A 19,487-nucleotide genomic window follows, 5' to 3' on the forward strand; every position below is an offset into this window, starting at 1 on the left:
TATAGTGCTTATATGATGCATTTTCTAACCCTCCTATACAACATTTTGTGATATTTTCTTCATAGTTTGACTTTCAATCCCGTGACTTGGAAATCCATCACCCAAACATATATGTCTACACTGCTTACTTTTTGACATTATCTGTTGTTAACAATGTAACCCTTGAGATGTTGATAAAATTAAACTTAGAGACAACTTTCTTAGTCATCAAATTATACAAAAACAAACAAATACGGTAATAACATTATGAACGGTCTATCTATTTGCGACAATTGATTAACTTAACAAACTTAGTTCTAATTAATTTTTTAGTAAAAGGTGATATTTACAAAGTGATTTATAATAAACACGAAATTCTGTGAATCCAACACGAAGTAAATTGATGAGTAACTACTCCCCAACCTTTAGGAGCCAAGCTCCCATCTTTTGAGTATAAAAAGAAAATGCTAAACGTTAGCTGCCATCAGTTGTTAAAAGATGGATGGTGCTATCCACACACCATTTTTAATTTTTAACCATCGGATTGAATGAATCGAAAAACATCAATGGATGAAAATTAACAACGGTGTGGAAGGTAAATGACCAAAGAATGAAAACCCTCCACCTTAATAAATTGAACCTATATTAACAAAACCCCATAAAACAAACACAAAGGATGCAAACTAAAGCAAATGCGACACCTTCTTTCCATCAGGTTTCTCAATAATTTTAAACCGGTGTGATGTTTCCAGTCTATCAAGATACATTCATATTTTAACTTTTGACGTTCTTCTTCGGGCGTTAACAAATACATAGAAGGCCAAAAGGAGTAAAACAAGAGTTCCGCCTAACGAGAGGACCTTCATGCTCGTGCCATATGTGCTGTTCTGCATCCTCTCCCAAATTCCCTGCAATTTAGATGCATTAGTTAATGGAACTAAGTTTGTTCAATCAAATTATTTCGGGTGCTAAAACGGCTAAATTTCTTCCTGCATCTCCCCTTAACAGACAACACAGAAATACAAATTTCAGTTTTCCGTAAACAGCTAAGCAAAATAATGAAGCAGTTATGTTCAGGAACATGCCATGTGGCCAAAGCATTCCAATCATAATGACATCCTGTTTTTGTAAAAAGGCAAGAGTACGGGACCAGTTTGATGGTTATGTACAGAATATGTAAAACAAGTTGGCAACATGTTCAAGAACAAGGCCATCGCCGCACGTCAATCATAATGAAGCAGATATGTTCAGGAACATGCCATGTGGCCAAAGCATTCCAATCATAATGACATCCTGTTTTTGTAAAAAGGCAAGAGCACGGGACCAGTTCGATGATTATGTACAGAATATGTAAAACAAGTAGGCAACATGTTCAAGAACAAGGCCATCACCACACTTCAAAGCGATACATAAAAGCTCGAACTCCGCATATGCATAAAAGAAAATAACCACATACGTCCCAACAAGGACACTACATAGAGGTTCCCAGTGAACGTCTAATGGTTATTGTAATTGTGGGATAAACCCAAGTGACTCTCTCATGACAAACAAACAGAGGGATATGATTTGGATAATGAAAATAACCATGATGCTTGGTTGAATACAATTCACAAGACAGATTTGAGGTCAAGCAGCCTCAGGAAGGATTTTCTATATTCTAAATCCAAACCACCATTAACAATTTCCGGCAACAATTACTACTTCAGTTCCAAACCCCCATTATAACAGAGTTTAAAAGTTAATGTTGGATACCACCTGTAAAACATCAAAACATGAAAGCCTATAAAAGGTTTCAATTTCCTACAACATCGCAAAGTATTTTCTTCAACCACAACTACATTTTCTCTTCCAAGCCCAATTTTGAGTCTGACAAAACTAAAAAAGTCATGGTTGACTGTAAATTTATCAAATTAAGAGAAAAGCAGACACTATAAAATAGTCTAACACATCTTGCCACATGCATATGTATTTATTTAACATAGGGAATTATTAGCCTTGTAAAAAAGAAACTTACTGTGATGCCAAAATTACGCTTATGTTGATTTGCAAAGATATTTTGTGCATATTTATAAAGCTCCACATCAAGGTGGTTAAGTTCCCTTATCTGCTGGAGGACCATTTCAGGAACCTGGAGGCGTGCCTGTAAATTTTTAACGGTCAGAATGACATCCAAAAGGAGAAGAGAGAGCCCATTGAGTATTTTGCCTCTTGGCACGTAGGGCATGCCAATTGGCCATCCAATGTAGTCTCCTTAGTTTGTGTTTAATTATTCAGTTTACTAATTTATCCTTATTATATAAGTGTTTTTTTTTCCTCTCCACTTTAGCAGTTTTTTAAACTAAAGGGTTTTTTTAATTTTTATTTTGATAGTTCCACCAGAAAAGGCAACATGCGGTTTGCAATATTTATATCCGATAAATCAGAGGTTCTATATGTTATAGATTACAGGTGCATCTAACCAAGAAGAGAATTGAGTACAAGGATGAATGGATGCTGTGCACAGACATTAATGAATGATGTAAAACATCATCTATTGTACCATCTACTTTGAAGAAACTAGAAACTTAATGCTACCTGCTTAGTAAAGTTTGCGGGGGAGATTCTCTTCAAAGAAGAGGTGCGCCGGTTTGCTTGGGTCTTTCGTAAACTAGAAATGCAGTCTTCATAAGCTTTCATAAGCTCTCCCACAGTCATCTAATAATGTGTAGCGAGGATCAAAGTCAACAAAGTGGAAGCCAGATCAACTATCATTGTGCCAAATTGAAAAATGGCTTACATTTCCTTTCACTGCTTCAACAGTTTCAGGTGAAGCAATCTCACTTTCCTTTCCATCTAGGGTTCTGTTCTGTCATATTAAAAAAACAGCAGTAAGAAAGCTGCTAAATCATTTTCCAATATGAAGCAATCCACATACTGATGATGGCCTTTTCTAATTACCCGAAGGTCATTATTATCTGACTTGGAATCTGAAACTGAGTAGCTCTGTTCTGTAGCACAAGCAGAGAAATAAGATGAATGCCAGGTTTATAGTGTAAATCAACCCTATATAGCAATTATCAAAAATCAACATGCTGCCCCAAGCAATATGCAACATATAATTTGGTAATACCCAAACGCAGCTTGAGGCATTATACAGTTCAAACTCAAACTAAATATTCTCAACTTTGTGCTACAACTCCATTTTTTTTAGAGTACTGCACCTGAACAAGGTTAAATAACAGAAATTTTAAGTAGATGCCACACTGACCGGGTTTGCTTTCAGTAGCACTCTCCTCACTAGAATTTGATCCTCCTAGCTGTGAAATCACCTGGGCGCCAACTACATTTGCAAACATGGTTGCAGATTCTCTGTGCTCCTCAGTGAGACCAACATATAACATATCATCCAACCTCTTCTGAAAAATTTACAAATCGCTACAGATTACAACCATAGGGAAAAATGGATTATGTGATAAAACATTTATACAAAATACTATGGAAACCTTACTTTTGCAACTTCCAGGACATGTTCACCAAGATGTTTATACCTCTGTACACAATGGCGCACTTCATGTGATTCTGATAGATAGGAGTTGTTTGTCAATCCTGCAACCTTTTGAACTAGAAAGTCAACCATATAATAAATTAAAGTATTATATACATATGTGTGTGTAATGATGCTTCAACATAAAGAGATCTCATAAATTCATCATTTTCTAGCCACTGAGGGGTCCACTTGTGATAGGTTTCTACCCCAAAGAAGGAGCCTATTAGGAAAAGTGAGACAAAAAAGCAGCTGCCTGTAGTTGCTTCAGGAAACTACTAAAGCATTTCAAATTAGTCGAGATTCAAAAAGTTTTAACACCCCCAAAGATTGCTGAAGTTTCAACAACAAAGTGCAAGGATATCCCTTATACACTAGATTCTGTGTTGGTACCACCAAGGTCAAAATATTGGCTGATATCTCAGTACCGCAGCCAATATATTGACATTGGATCATAATATAAAAACATTAAATCAGTCAAAGTAGAAGAAAAATCAACAAAAAGGTTTTATGTGCGGAATCTCATTATTAAGAAAAATAAGCAACTATTTAGTATCTAAGACTCTAAGCAAAGCTTTCTAGCATTTTCACAACTTACGGATGGAGCAAAACTAAAAATAAGCACTAACAATTTCCACGATGTTCTAAAACTATAGGAGAATAAACAACCTGGAATGTTTCTCCGTTGTGAACAATTTCTTGAGCTATAGGGTCATTGATGTACTCGTGTAATGGCATCACAACTTCCTCCATGTTGTATGGGTCATTGCTCTGAACATCATCTGAGCCTCTATGCTCTTGACCATCTCTCTGTCCAAAAAAGTCAATACAATCACAAATAATGTGCAAAGGAGAAATACAGCACTTTAACAGAAATATACCAAGCATGAGAGCTGCGGAACCAAAAAGGTCAACTAGGTCCAAGCAGTACAGAACCAAAATAACATACCCGGGAAAAAAGGTCTTCCCTCATCCATGGAACCAAATATTTCCATGGCCAAATATCCAGTGTGCTTACTCCTTTAGTCTTTGAACGTATACGTCTTGCCATTTGTGTTGCAGAAGTTAAGTTGGGATGTACCAGAAACCTAGCAGCTACCTCTACCGAAAATTCGTATGTACTAAAAACACGGTCAACTGGATCCCTAAGTATTGTCACTACTGATGTTCTCTCCCTGGGAAGTTTGGACATCATGCTATAGTCATCATGAGTAACCAACAACCTGCAATGTCGCTTTCTGCAAAGGGTACAGAATTAACACCTACTAGAAATGCAAATATATGAAAAATTAAGAAAGGAATAGGTAAATGAAAGGGCAACAGACTATTATAGATCTGTAGGCCTCCAACTTAGTTGCTGACTTCAGGCTTGGCATTACTTTTTAAAATGCAAGCCTAGTGAAAGCAAATATGATACCCTTGTGAAGTAAGTTTCTATGAAAATTTACGCCTATCAGTCAAAAAAAAAAAAGTGATGCTGTAACAATAAATCATAAACCCTTCCCCTTTCCAAGTTTATTTTCCATATAAGAACAGCCTTCCTGTAAAACTAACTCAACACAATTCTAGCCGCTCTAGCATAAGGACATCTGAGCTGTAAGTCTATCACACCTTTGTAACAGTTCAATGCTCAATTATAAAAATGGTATAAACCTTGAGTTTAGTGGTTCTTTGTTAACCAAATTATTTGAATTCTGGAACTCACTGAACTGGAAATGTCAAGAACAGAAGTTAGAAAAGAGAACACAGTATCTTACCTAGGATCAAATCGAAGCTTATCATAAGATCGAGGACATTCCAGAGAGCTATAGTACAGCTTTCTCAAGAAACTGCAAGTGTATATATAGCCAAAACCACGCATTAATACAGTTGTCAAAATTATGGGTGTCAATCTATAGGTTAAAAAGTTGGACTTATGTGGAATTACCAGTGGAAATACGTACGTCCTCCTGTTCTGGGCACATGAAGGAAAAACAGCAAATCCCTCAGTCTGTGTTTGTCTTCTTTAACTTCTTGTTCAAGTGAAGAAGAGGCCCATTTTTTGACAACTCTTTCACAATGACCAAAATCATTCGTAAAAGGCGAAGCATTCACTGATACAGAAGCTGTGGATGAGTTATGCGAACCCAAAGAATAGCATCCTGACCAATATAACTACCCAAGTAATGCAACGAAACGAACCAAAAGAAAACAGAAAGAAAGTAACCAAAAAACGATTTACTCAAGACAACACGTCTGCCATTTCGTTTGTTACTCAAATTGGTTCACATTGCATAATGTTAATCTCCAAACAATCCCACCTAAACTGCCCGAACATATATTTAAAAACTACATTGTACGGTATTACCAAGACCAAAAGAGCTAACTTGAAGACTAAAAACTAAGAAATGATAAAGAATAAATCAAGAGCAAGCATAAGAGACATAAATTGTGTTCAATACATACCGAATCCGAGAAGCAACAGCAGGATAGAGAATTTCAGAGTAAAATCCATACGCCTTATTCCTATTCTCCAACCACTGCTACAAGTAACAAATTTAACAATATTCAAAGTTGGCATCTTTCAAAAGAGTTCAATAAAAAACATATATATCAAATGAAAAAAGAGTATCTATCAGCACACCTTTAAACTAATTCTATTTGCTTTGCTTGTGCAAAATTTTCCCAGAAAAATCTCTTCTTTTCCTACCAACCAAACAGGATTAGAACCCAAACCCCCAAAATTCAAAACAAAGACCAGACATTTCCGGAACTACAAAGCTGAGATACGGAAATATGCAAACTTATAGGAACCCACAAAATTGAAAACCCTAACGACAAGAAAGGAGAGCGAAAAAAGGGGGCAATGGAACAAAATTCGATACCTGTATCGAAACCGGGGGTGTTGTGTTCATAAAACGGTGTTGGGAGTGTAGCAGACAAACGGAAGACGATGAATGAGGGATGAGGGCCCCACCTTTCAGAACCTTCCCGAGATCCTGAAAAGGCCGGTCGGTCCCACCCGGATTCAAATTTTCTCAGCAGCCAAACACCCTGATTTTCTCAGGATTTTGTTTCTCTCAAACTCTCTGCGGTTGTGAGTGAGGATGGTCATGCAAAAGATACAGTGTATGATGTATCTATCTGTGCATGTGTCCGTATAATTGTGCGCGCGCGAGACTCCAAATGGAAGGTTTCGCTGTATGGTCTCCAGGGGCAAACTCGTCATATGAAAATTTTAGAACACCATTCTTCTTATTACAAAGCGATATTTTACTCTAATTAAGATCGAATATTTTAAAAAACAAACATAATATTCGTGATTCGCTACGTCGAGACCCAACTATAATTGGTCTTGTAAACGATAAGCACCATGGCTATAACTCTAGTTATGGTAGCCATAGCCATAGGACACAACCACCATTATATTGATCAGGGTGACCGTGACATTGTTGTTCAAGGATTCATTAATTAACATTGATAATATTGTAACTCATTTACAATAGAAATAAATATGAAAACTTTTAAATTCAAGACTGGTAAGAGATGTTATATTTGTTATAGTAGCAGATTAACGTTCATAAAATTTAATCTCGAGACGTTAAGGGATATTATGTTGTTTTATTTACAAACTGACGTTCATGAAATTTAAACTGAAAATGTTTCATCGAACTAATTAAGCAGAACAAAATTGTGGGCTTAATTAAACATCTGAAGGCCAAAATGACTAATATCCCCAGGCCAAAAGGCAGGTTAAGAAAAAAGATGATGGTTTTTAAGTTGGAAGAGTGGGGCAGAGGTGTTGGTAGTGCGACACAGGGTGTAGCTCTCATGGTTCGACAATGGGGACACGGACTAGGATTCTCTCCTATTTTTTTTCATTTTCTTTCATTCTTTCTTTTCATATTTTTCATTTTATCTTTCTTCTTTTATAAAAAAACTAATATAAAATGTTGACGTGACTTAATCGTTACCATTCAAATAAGAAAGGAGATAATTCTATTCTGATGTACTCTGGTCTGGTTGGTGTGCGTGTAAATATGATATGTGTTTGTATGGGGGTGGGGGCCCAAAGAAGAGTGGAGCCCTCTGCCTATCCCCACACCCCACATGATGTTTTGTCACATGCTAATGCTAATGCAATGCTCCTTGTGCCATTGTTTCTTTCATTTTCTTAGTGCTACATACATCCTGTGGGAGTGGGAGACCCATCAACTTTACAACTACTCCACTACTTATATTTTTATAATTAATTGAATGATCCTGTTCTACTGAAATTTAATCTTCAAGTTGTCAAAATAAATTTTGAATTTAAATTTCATAGGTGACAATTAATTTAAAAAATTGTTATTGATACTTCTAAAATTTTATTTTGCACTCTAAATTTTCTATAATTAAAAAAAAAATACACTTGTAAGGAGTGTATAATGAGATTTTTGGAGTGCTAATAATAGTTTCCTTAATTTATTGGCACTTAATTTTTATTTGGTTAGAGACTTAACTTTAATTTGGTTAGAAAACATTTCTAAGTTCAAAAATTATGAATGACAGTTATCAAAGTTAATCTTAATTGAAGGTATTGAAGATAAGTGTACGAAAAATAAAAGTATTTATAACCGTAGTGATAGTGTGAATGAGCCACTAGAACATGTACACATGGAATATGAGATAAGTTCAAAAATTATGAATGACAGTTATCAAAGTTAATCTTAATTGAAGGTATTGAAGATAACTGTACGAAAAATAAAAGTATTTATAACCGTAGTGATAGTGTGAATGAGCCACTAGAACATGTACACATGGAATATGAGAATTTCATGGAAAGTTTAAGTTTCAAAAAATGTACAAAACAAAGTTAGAGTTTTCAAAAAAAAAAAAACAAACAAATCATGTAATGTCATCACAAGTTAATAACCTTACCAAGATCATCACAACCACCACACCCGCTAGTATCATCGCTATCACCATCACCATCTTACAAAAGTCGTCATAATTACCACTCATTATCATCATATCATCATTGTTGAACATCTTCGTTTCCTCCACCACTGCCATCGGCAGGACCGCCGCTGCCGCCATAATTACCTTGAACACCATTTCCGCCACCATCCACTATCATTGCCGTCACCACCACCACCCGAATAACCTTTTCCATGGCTCATACCCGACTCCCATTGCAATTGTTGTCACCACTACCCCACTCACAAAACGCATATTTCCTGTTTCTTTCATTTTCGACACACTTTTCACAATTTTCCTTTTTAGCTTGAACTACCAGACAATATTCTCAAACCTTTAAGATGCAAAATTTTGCTTGTCATTTTCGTTTACCAAAACAATTCTTACAACACAAATTCAAAAATATTACCACCATAGATGCCTTTTATGCACTCATTAGGGGCAGAAAGGGAGTTACGAAAGGAGAGGTGTTACAATTAGCACTGGTTTGTGTGGAAGATATTTCACTGTACTGATTTTGGTATTTTAATAGTTTCATAATAACTTCAATTGATTTGTGAATTCTATGAAGATCATCTCAAACAATAGACAAGAAACATTTGATAATACGATGAAACCAAAAAAAAAAAATGAATCGAAGAACGAGCATCAATGAGAAATGCCATCTTTACAAAGGTGAAATATCAAATCCTAATGAAATCTACAATGCTTGCTACGCCGTGTTCCCAACATCGAATTGAATTGATTGAATAAGAGCATCCCGATGAGGGCTCTATCCTCCATGAGGCTACAACATTTCAAGCTTTAGCAAGAAATTTCATCCCTAATGAGCCAGAAAATAGGGCTAGATCCACCATCGGGGCTAGCAACTTTGTTTCTTGGGTAGCATAAAATCGGGCTACATTTAGCCCCAAAAAACAGTGGGTCCCACAAAAAAAGTAGCGACCCATATGAGAAAAATTCTATCACTCTCCCTTCACTTGCAAATACACTTATACTCACCTTTTTTTTATTTATTATTTTTTAATTCTTTTTTCTTACTTATTTTCTTTCAATTTGGCTAAAATTGTGGATGAAATTTCAAATTGATTTAACGTTCACAGACATTGGTGGATGAAATTTTCAAATAATTTTTTTTTCAAAATTGTATGATACTAATTTACCAATTGGTGCTAGGTAAATTGTTGTGCTATACGTGAAAAATCAAATTATTTCAGAGGGCGAAGTGGGGATTTGCTTTTTTTCAACGGATGAGATTGAGATAAGAAAATCTAATCCAATGAACAATTGATAAGTGATTAAATCTAACCTTGTCACATTTTGAACTTTTTAGTTGAAAGGTCCATAAAAAAAAAATATTAAGATAGCACGTCCAAAAATCAACTTAATAAAAGCTCACAACAAAAAAAAAAAAAAAAAAAACATCGCCTAATCAAACCCGAAATATATAGCCCTTCATTGGAAGAGATTATTTTATAAAGCCTCAAAGATTCTTTGGAGCTCTAAAATGGGCTATATCCACCCTTTTCTAGCCCCATATAGAGCCCATCGCTAGGGATGCTGACCTCTGCCAGTAAGTTTGCAGAGAAGAACCAGCCCTGAATTTCCATTATCTAGGCTTTATGTTCAATTCAACAGTATGACAATACGGATATTACCACGGTTGAACTAAAACAGCCTTGGAGGCATCAAGGTGGTTAAGGCGGCAGGCTCCAAGAAGAAACTCCGGAAGCTCCTCTGGCGTGTTTGCCTGAGCAACAAGCACCGAAAGTCAAGCATAAAAATGGAATAAGTTGTCAAGGGAAATCGATTTTTCTAAATAGTTAAGAGTGCATTTTAGGCAACATTTAACGTGCAGATGAATATCTTTACCTCTTTAGATAAGAAACAAACTGATAACATGGATGTTTACCTGTATTAAAAATGCCAACTCAATGACCAGATTGTTTAGGTACCCAATGCAAAGACTAACCACGCCCCTGGCAAGGGTGGATGATCCGACGTCGATACCAAGCTGAATGATAGCCAATGATTTCAGAATTAGCATGTATTAGATAAATTTGAACAAACGACGTCATTTTATTACTACAAATTTGATTTGGCTGCATGCAGGCAACAATAATATTTGTAAAGTATAAAAAACTACCTCAACTATTGGTATCACGACACTTTCATACCTCATCTTTTTAAAATAACAATGTCATACCTCATCTTACGAATTTCTGCCAATATCATATCTCCGTTAGTTTTTCTATTAATTTCTCAGTTAAATGCTGACGTGGCTTGATTCATGACCCACTTTCTATTAAAAAATTATTAAAAACTAAAAAAAAATCATTTAATATTTTTAAAATATTAAAATAATACAGAAAAGTTATAAAAAAAAACCAAACAAAACTTCCTCTCTGCGCGCTTTGTCCTCCCCCACCCCCAGCGCTCTCTCTCTTCTCCCCCATGTTCATCTTCTTTCCTCTTCTTCCCCCTATCTGCTACAACCTAGAAAAAAGAAAAAAAAAAAAAAAAACCAATTGTCTTCCCCCGCACCCACCCTCTTCCCTCCTCTACACACCACACTCTTTAAATCCAAACCCATTCCCCTCATTTTCTCCGCGCCCAGGTTCTCCACCCACGGAATCGGCCTGGCCAACGGGATCCGGGTTTTTTTTTTTTTTTTTCTTCTTCTTCTTTTTCTTCTTCCTCCTCCTTCTTCTTCTTTTTGGGTTGTAGGGGGTTGGATTTGTTTTTGTTGGGGGGGGGGCGCGGACGAATTGGGTTGGGGTTTTTTTTTTTTTTTTTCCCTTCTTCTTCTTCGAAGATTAAGCAGGGAAGAAGATGAAGATGGGGACAGAGAGAAGGGGCGAGGGGGGTGTAAGGGACAAAAGGTTTTTTTTTTTTGTTTTTTAACTTTTCTTTATTATTTTAATATTTAAAAATATTAAATGATTTTGTTTTTAGTTTTTTTAATATTTTTTAAATTTTTTAATAGAAAATAGGGTATGGATCAAGCCACGTCAGCATTTAACTGACAAATTAACGGCAAGCTAACGGAAGGTATAACATTGACACAAATTCGTAAGATGAGGTATGACATTGTCAATTTTAAAAGATGAGGTATGAAAGTGTCGTGACACCAATGATTGAGATAGTTTTTTGTACTTTATTGTTTCTGCTTCAATAATTGTTTCTTCAAGTTTACCTCCAAGTAGTTTTTCCCGTGGAAATAATTGATTTTAAATGCCTGACCGATGAGGCACGCTTTGTTTCCCACACTCTGCTTCACAATCCATGGACCCTGAGGACAGAAGTAACAGTTAAAATTTAATTGATCTTAGTTAGACGGAGAGAGAAAGGTTTAACAGAATTAAACTTAGTTAGAGATCAAAATACTTGAACAACACCAGTAAAAGATGCATTTTCTTTTCAACAAGATGACGGGAGAAGACCGAGTATGCCATTCCAACAGGATTACAGCAATCATTGCATGTACCAACCTTAGATATGTATGGTATCAGCTTAAACCTTGAATTTCTATAGGCGTCATCCCCCTTGATAAAACTCTCTAGCAAGGGTGTATCTTCAACTGGAGAATTCATCATATAGTATAGTGCCAGGCTATATGTAGTTGAGCTTGAACCTGGGATCTGAGTCAAAACAGATAATTTCGTAAATATTGATAGGTGACAGGCAATAACATGCAAATAGTAATAATAGGAAGAAAAAAAAAAAATCATATAAGATGGATTTTACCCGAAAGTTCACGATGAAGAAGAATTCTCCCCTACCCTGTGCCGCATATTTCTGCAGAAACACAAGATTGTGAAAAGTGTGTAAATTACATTCGTCCTTTTCTTAATTCTATGTTTTCAGTTAACCCTATATGTGATAACTGGCTAGGAAAAATCTTAGGAATTAAAGAAAAAACCACAAATCCTCAGTTAAATAAAGACCTGAACAATGCTCCCTGGGCGACCTCCAAGATCATCTTCACACTTGTCAGATTTTAGCCAGTCCGCAGCTACCATTTGCATCAGCGTGCCCTTAGCCTTGACCTGAACAAAAGAAAGCAGTGAAAGATAAGGACTAGAAACGCAGGTTAAAACTCCAACTGCCAACTGACGTATCAGCAACATTCAAGAGGAGAAAGAAAAAGAACATTTAAAGAGCCCTGGATTAGAAATTCCTATGAACTACAGTTGGAAACTATTATTATGAAAACTTTACGCTTATTAACACCATGGTTACTAAAGGAAACTGATATTGAAAGAAATTTCACAGCCGACACCTAAAATTCATTGATCATAAAGCAACACATAAATCAGCATACCAAGAACATGCAACCCAAATCAGCATTCAAAGGATATACAACCTCAAAGCTCGACTGCAAACCATTTGGTAATTGGTATGATGAACATAATTGTAAAACGTGAGCAATTTTTTCCAAAAAATCATGCTAGACAACTATATCTAAGACATTTCCGTCCAAACCTTCTTATGGTCTTCCAGATGACTATTGCCACGAATTAGGAAAGTAGAAGGATCTGCTGAAGTCCAACTGGAAGCCAAATTACAAGCTGAATCTTTTGGAAGGGTAGACCCATAGTGGCAGGTAATGTCTTCCGTCGCCATCTCTTGTAGGTCCACATAGCCCCTCTTCTGAACTGCAGCACACAATCACACAGAAAACTAAATCAACAAGGGCGATATACAAAGGCATAAAATGTTAAGACAAAAATATTAAACACCATAATAACCTGCAAGATCATGCAATCTTTTCACAAAACCAGCAGCAGTTGACAACTTGGGATGATGTATGTTCTGCAAGGTGCAATCAGAGCCAAGTTAGAAACTCTTAGAATACGAAATAATTGTTGGTCCACATCCTAACCGCTTAAGCAAACTAACAAGCTTATCAAGGTACGAAAGCAGAAGATCCTGAGCCAAAATCCCAGCTACCGCAACCTCCTAATATAAGTTATATAACTTATATTCCACATGTTGGGCTCTAAAGGTTGAAGACCCACATGTGAAGAGCATAGTAGAATACGAAATAATTGTGGGTCCACCATCCAGATGGCAAACCAACAAGATAGATACAAGCACTAGTGTGGAACTTTAGAAGGTAAAAAGACATGAGAATAAGCCACAAATACAAGTAACTAAGCAGGTCAAGATTTCTATAACAAGTTATGAGCAGTGCAGGATGTAGTGGACTGAACTATGGAAGACTATGTACAGAGGTCAACGTGATGATGTTTTGGACCCAAAATGAGTTTTTATGAAAATTGTATACACGAGAGGGAGAGAGAACATTGGTGGCAACACACAAGAACCACCTAGTAACCGCGTAGAAGTAAAGGAGCATAAAAGTGGAATGATTGTCTAAATGTCACAAATTTATGCCCACATCGTTTACCTGTGAGTGCATTTCTGAGCCAAAATCAGGAATCCAGTCAGTTTCTGATTGATCACTGTATGGTGGTTCTGGCACATCAAAGAATTCATCAGAAGCATCACTCAAGCTAACAAGACTAGAATGTTCGGAAGGTGCTTTTTCTACTTCTTCAGCAAAATTTTCCTTCGTCCTTCCATCCCCAATCACTGTTGGAGCATCAGCCTCACCTTCCCCTTCATTCTGTTGCAAACTAAAGTTTCTCCTTAGCTCTCCCAATGAAAATTCTGAGGACGAATAGTTTCCTTGTGTTCTGAAAAACTCCCGTAGTGCTACAAATAAATTTATTCTTTTGATTCAATAAGTAGACCTCAAAATAATGTAAACAATGAAGAGCTTTGTAAATATATAAAGCTCTATCAATCAAGAGTATAGAAATACCAGCAACTCTCCCTAGCATTTTGATGGTCATAGATCGGGCTGCAGAGCTTTGTAGATGAGATTTCCAGAATTTCCAATCAATAGCAAGCATGTGCTTCACAACTGATTGTTTCCCTTGGTTCAAAGGGGTTATAACATATCCTCCACCTGCAAAGAGTGGTAAATGTCTCAAAATCTTTCCATTATTAACTTTCAAATTATGCACCTCCAGCCGAAAAGATCCACTAAGCAATAACCACTAGAACTCACAATAAAATCTTGAACAGGCAGTTGTACAAATTAAATTTAAACTTAAAACAGGAAGTGGAAGGAGAATATAGTTTTTATCAACTCTGGATGTATCACAACCATAAAAGTTGTACCTATCCACACTAATATGCACCAAAGTTATAATACTACCACGTTGACGCTGTATCAAGTTCAACTCATGCACATACTCTTGTACGCGAGTACACACACACACACACACGCGCAAATTCGTTGAAGGAATGAATACCCCAATGCTTCTTACTCATATTATTAAACGTCCAAGCTCCGGACAACTATCCTATATTAAACACTTGTAAAGTCTAGGCGATTTATAAATATGTAAAATCTAAGCATACATTACTTTTAAGGCAGGCACGGACGTAGCCTTTCTGCGGTGGACACCTCTTAGGAAACACAGAATGGTAGAGAATAACTGTGAAAGAAGACACCAAAGGAAGCTAATTTCGGTATCAATATACTTTTAAATTAAATGCAAAAGAGGAAAAAAAAAAAAAAACAAAATACAAAAAAAAACCACCATTTCAATACTACCATATGTCCCATCATCTTCCCTTCTCCAATAACGCCGCAACAATAGATCTCTTCGCTTCATTCCCCTGCAATATATGAAATGTTGATTTTGTAACTATAAAAAGAAACACTTACACAACTGCTTCAGAACATAATTCAAAATTATTGTAGGCCAGGGGCCTGACCATGGTAACCAATCGCTGTATAACTGCTTGTGAATGATATCCGTATGACCATCAAGGTGTTCAACCACATTTCCCTTGTAGAAACAGAAGTCCCATCTACAACATGGTTTATCATTGTTAAGTTCAATTACAAAAATGCTTCATATAAGGCAATTTGGATAAGAAATTAATGGATACATGTATAATACAGATATGGTCAAGAGGAGTAAATACAAAGACAAAAGGCAGACCACTCACTACATCATATAGGTTACCGCTTCAACGTTCAAATGAAACCACCGGTAATATAAAGGCTAAGGAGTTATGATGGAGATCATGATGTAAGCCTAGACAATTTGTACACAAAGGCACAGGGTGTAGTTTATGCCTCATCGTTTCTAACAATGTATAGGGGGGTGGGTGGTTGGTCTTAAGTGTTTTAACATAATGTTTGACTTTATTAAAGTATTTTGAGCTTCCATATTGGATTTGTTTTGGAGCTTCCATTTTCGGATTTGTGCAGCATCATTGCCATTGTGTTGGACACTTTTTTGAGCATGAAAATTTCAAACAATTATAGTTTCAGTTTCAGATTAGTTTTTCTCATCTTTTGTTTCCACAGTCTACATAAAGTTCTCAACAAACTTACTCTGATCTTGAGGGACCAAGGGACATAAGTGTCTGGAAAATGCCTTCTGAAGTTCCATCAACAACACCCACAGCCATTATGGCAGGATAATCGTCCCACTGCTCATGGTAGGAACATAATCAATAGAACGAATCTTTCATACAACCAAGTAGTGAATATTAAACCTACCAACCTTCCCATGAGAATCCCTATCTTTTGCTTCTTTAAATAGTCGTAGACCTGTATTACAGTAACAAAGTTCAGCATGCAGATTCACTACTTCAAAATGCAGAGAGGAGAATAAACAAAGTTCAGCACACAGTTTCACTACTTCAAAATGTACAGAGGAGAATAACTCTTACCATTCTGACACCCGAAAATTGTCCAAGGTGAAGGAGCAATTACATCGGCTGTCACAGCATCGGTTTGTGTAGAAGAACAAAGGCTCCAGTCTATAGAATTAATGCGACTTCTGCTACTAGATCCACCTAATCTGCGTGCATGAATACTTTAAAAGTACCCAGAAAAAAAAAAAAAAAAAAAAAAGGGGAAAATGTAGAATCATATCAGAGCCACAAAGATAAACCATAGCCCACGACCAGTTTACCAAAGCCGCCAAGCATAGTTAAACAAAGTTACTTCCAAATGAAGAAACTCACACCAATGTGCATGATGAGGTGAACAAGAAAACTAAATAAGAGCAGTAGATAACAAAATATCACACCTAAAGGACTGCCATATGCTATTGGAACCATGCAAAATATTATCGTTTAGATCTGGACCACCCTGCATACATGCATAGACATTAGACTCATATTTAGCATAATCATCTACAGTAAATTACAAATACTGAGGATTTGAAAGTTAAGACCTTTAAAGCGATCTCTTGAAAGGAATGAATCCACCTTGCTGCTTCTTCTGGACTGCTTGCTCCCAACTACGAAATTAAAGTTTTTCAATATTTTGACATTAATTTGTAAGAGAAACAATTGGTTGAGGATAGTTACCATACCTTAAGTTGATCATTGTGATTTGACGTATTATACAGTGTGAAAATGAAGAATACCTATAAGTTGTACAAACAGGTGTTATATGCATATATCACTGTCGCTAAAATAATCAAGAAATATGAATACAATGCTAAAGTAGGACAGTCTGTAAGACTAATACTTCTCTTTGAATGCTCTCACGTCCATTGTCTGTCACTTGAATGAAAGAGTCTATGATAGCACTGCTTACAGGATCCTGATACACAGAACATGTGGGAAAATATCAAGGCTTTTTTGCACTTATGCCTACCTAATAATGTTGTAAAATCTATATCACAAAAGGACAGAAAACAGTTCTCACTCAAACTGTCTGTAGGCCAAATTATAGCTCAAGCGTTCCTCATTCAGTTTGTGTTAATATAAAAATAAGCAGAAGCACAAATAATTCATTTTTTCTTGAGTTAATGATGGACATAATCCTAAAAACAACAAATGATATATACCAATTGAAAAATTCAAAAAGCTCTTTAAATGAAAAGGACAGTAGTAAAAGTAGGATTCAAACGGCCAAATTCCAACAAAGGCATTACCAACTTCTGCAAGCCAAGGGTGTACGAAAAAGCGTGTACAAGGAAAGAAAAAAGAAAAGGCAACTGAGCCCACAAAAGTGTCAAACTACCTAATGAGTTCTTGCAAAATTCTATCAATTTTTTACTTCTCACTTCTTGATTTTCAGTCAAGTTTTCACAGGAAGATTATTTCCTTGTACCTCAAAATAAAACTTGTCTAGTTTTTCCAAATGTATTAGTATTTCCAAAGGGAGATTTATATGTTCTTTGGAAGCGGAGCTAAGGGGAAACTCTAATAATCCCCATCACACTTACTGTTTGAAGCCCTCCATAGATGTAGTTGCATTCTAACACTCTTCAAGTATCTCATATGCTCATCCAAAGCAGTTATCATTATGTTACAGACTTTAAACGCATAGATATATTCACAAGCATATATACATTTTTAAATGTAATATATTCACATAATCAACTGCATAGTGATCCAATGAAAATTAAAGGGAAAAAAAACAGATCATTCTCCAACAAAAGTCAGTATGATCGATGCATAATTTTGATTGCTCCATCAACGGCTTTCAAACAGCACATTCCTGCCAATAACGACCAAAACTCGGAAACCATTCTATTAATACAATACTAACTAAAAACCCAAAAAGTCGCCAATCACTTGAAAACTTGCAGATAAATTTCATTAGCTTTAACTCTTGCTAGTCATTTATTTTTTCTAGAAAGGCAAAGAAAGGGAGGAGCAAGAACCTCATTGTTCGAAACGGGAACTGATTTGAAGCTTTTGAGAGAGTGGCCTTCAAGAACAAAGTAGCGTTTGCGGGAGTACTGTAGCCCAATCCGATTCGAACGAACGAGATAAAGCCAACCCTCCATTCTTTGATCGGTTTGCGACATACCCATTTTGCTTAACCACGATCCCCGATAAACCCACCTCTCAAATTCGATCACTTTTCAGTATCTCAACATCCATGCAGAATCTTGGGCTCCGTTTGTGTGTGGGTCGGAGTCAGACCCGGTTCGGCTCGTTTAATAGCAGTGGAAAGAGAGATTTGAGTGCGGATGAGATAGCAGTATGGTGATCCTCCGAAGTTGTCGACTCATTCAAGCTACTGAATACAGAGCATCGTGGCGTTCGTCTTTGGAAATGTACGTGGGATTCTCTCTTTCCCACTCTTTCTCTCTGTTAAAGCAACTGAATTAGTGCATATATGAGACAAAAACTGCCAGGCAAATAAATAATAGTATTAGTACGTGGAATTACTTATTTACCCTTGGATTTGAATGGACTTTTGAAATTCTATTATTATATACTAACATATTGGCACAGACAAAGTGTGTGAGAAATTTTTTTATTTTTGTTTTTGAAATAGAAGGAGAGAGGAAGAGAGTTTACATTTCTGCTCTATATTTCTTATTCATATTCTATTTTAATTAGAGGATTAAACTGATAATTTTATAGAATTTTTATTAACAATGAGTATTTTATTAATTACTAGAGATTATACAAGAAAGGGGAAACTTGATATAAGTCCAATTTTTTTAGCCAATAGTAGGAATAGTCCAGTTTATTAAAATAAGTCCAATTTGTTATATTTAATTATTTAATTATCAATAGTTATCTGTTCAATGATAAGATTTATTATAAAAATCAAATTTCTTCCCAATTATCTCTTTGCTTATTTTTTTTTATTTATCTTTTTGTTATTTCTCGTTCTTTCTCCTGTTTTAAACCCCATTTATAAGTTTTATTTTTAATTTTTATAATCAACCTATATATCACATGTTAATTATATTTATCTACCTATATGACAGATTCGTTTTTTATAATCAACCTGTCACATATTAATGTGTCTTGCTTGTAGGTATGTTATGTTTTTTCTACCTTTTAATTAGGTTTCATATCTCACATATAGGTATTATATACATTCATATATTTGTTACTTGAGTTAGGGTAGAATGCTTTGCAGATAAATTTATGTTAGTATATTAGTTTTTTTTGTTATAAGATATTAAATATTTTTTTTTGGAGTTGGAAAATGCATAATATTAGAAGATTTTAATTGATTTTTAATATTTTT

At 35.8% G+C, this 19,487-nt stretch overlaps 2 protein-coding genes across 15 annotated transcripts; both read right to left on the bottom strand.

The window, feature by feature from the left end:
• Positions 1-656: 656 nt before the first annotated feature.
• On the bottom strand, positions 657-6,646 carry LOC125479515 (protein-tyrosine sulfotransferase). Of its 12 annotated transcripts, none has more exons than XM_048588955.1 (14): positions 6,367-6,646; positions 6,126-6,176; positions 5,948-6,021; positions 5,430-5,607; positions 5,260-5,331; positions 4,452-4,740; positions 4,172-4,312; positions 3,467-3,571; positions 3,227-3,374; positions 2,917-2,966; positions 2,756-2,824; positions 2,554-2,673; positions 1,994-2,119; positions 657-887 (listed from the first exon to the last, which is right to left on the bottom strand). In XM_048588955.1, the coding sequence occupies exons 3-14, from the start codon at positions 5,994-5,996 to the stop codon at positions 747-749; spliced, it is 1,488 nt and encodes a 495-aa protein (XP_048444912.1). In that variant the 5' UTR covers positions 5,997-6,021; positions 6,126-6,176; positions 6,367-6,646; the 3' UTR covers positions 657-746. The 12 variants fall into 12 exon arrangements, with proteins under 12 accessions (XP_048444912.1, XP_048444911.1, XP_048444910.1 ...); XM_048588954.1 differs by having other exon boundaries at positions 5,948-6,024; XM_048588953.1 differs by having other exon boundaries at positions 6,126-6,181.
• Positions 6,647-9,884: 3,238 nt separating this feature from the next.
• On the bottom strand, positions 9,885-18,536 carry LOC125479525 (protein ENHANCED DISEASE RESISTANCE 2-like). 3 transcript variants are annotated; one of them, XM_048588973.1, is made up of 21 exons: positions 18,157-18,536; positions 17,013-17,087; positions 16,855-16,908; positions 16,714-16,779; positions 16,567-16,628; positions 16,205-16,350; positions 16,036-16,082; positions 15,864-15,961; positions 15,236-15,331; positions 15,072-15,136; positions 14,881-14,952; positions 14,271-14,417; positions 13,854-14,161; positions 13,192-13,255; positions 12,926-13,098; positions 12,388-12,489; positions 12,188-12,238; positions 11,932-12,081; positions 11,637-11,732; positions 10,353-10,454; positions 9,885-10,190 (listed from the first exon to the last, which is right to left on the bottom strand). In XM_048588973.1, exons 1-21 carry the CDS (start codon positions 18,307-18,309, stop codon positions 10,095-10,097), a joined length of 2,223 nt encoding a protein of 740 aa, XP_048444930.1. In that variant the 5' UTR covers positions 18,310-18,536; the 3' UTR covers positions 9,885-10,094. The 3 variants fall into 3 exon arrangements, with proteins under 3 accessions (XP_048444930.1, XP_048444929.1, XP_048444931.1); XM_048588972.1 differs by having other exon boundaries at positions 14,881-14,977; positions 15,058-15,136; XM_048588974.1 differs by lacking the exon at positions 14,881-14,952.
• Positions 18,537-19,487: the final 951 nt, after the last annotated feature.

The sequence above is a fragment of a genome, unplaced genomic scaffold (genome assembly GCF_019419815.1).
Source record: "Pyrus x bretschneideri cultivar Hongxiangsu unplaced genomic scaffold, Pyrus_bretschneideri_v1 Contig29, whole genome shotgun sequence".
Taxonomy (NCBI): domain Eukaryota; kingdom Viridiplantae; phylum Streptophyta; class Magnoliopsida; order Rosales; family Rosaceae; genus Pyrus; species Pyrus x bretschneideri.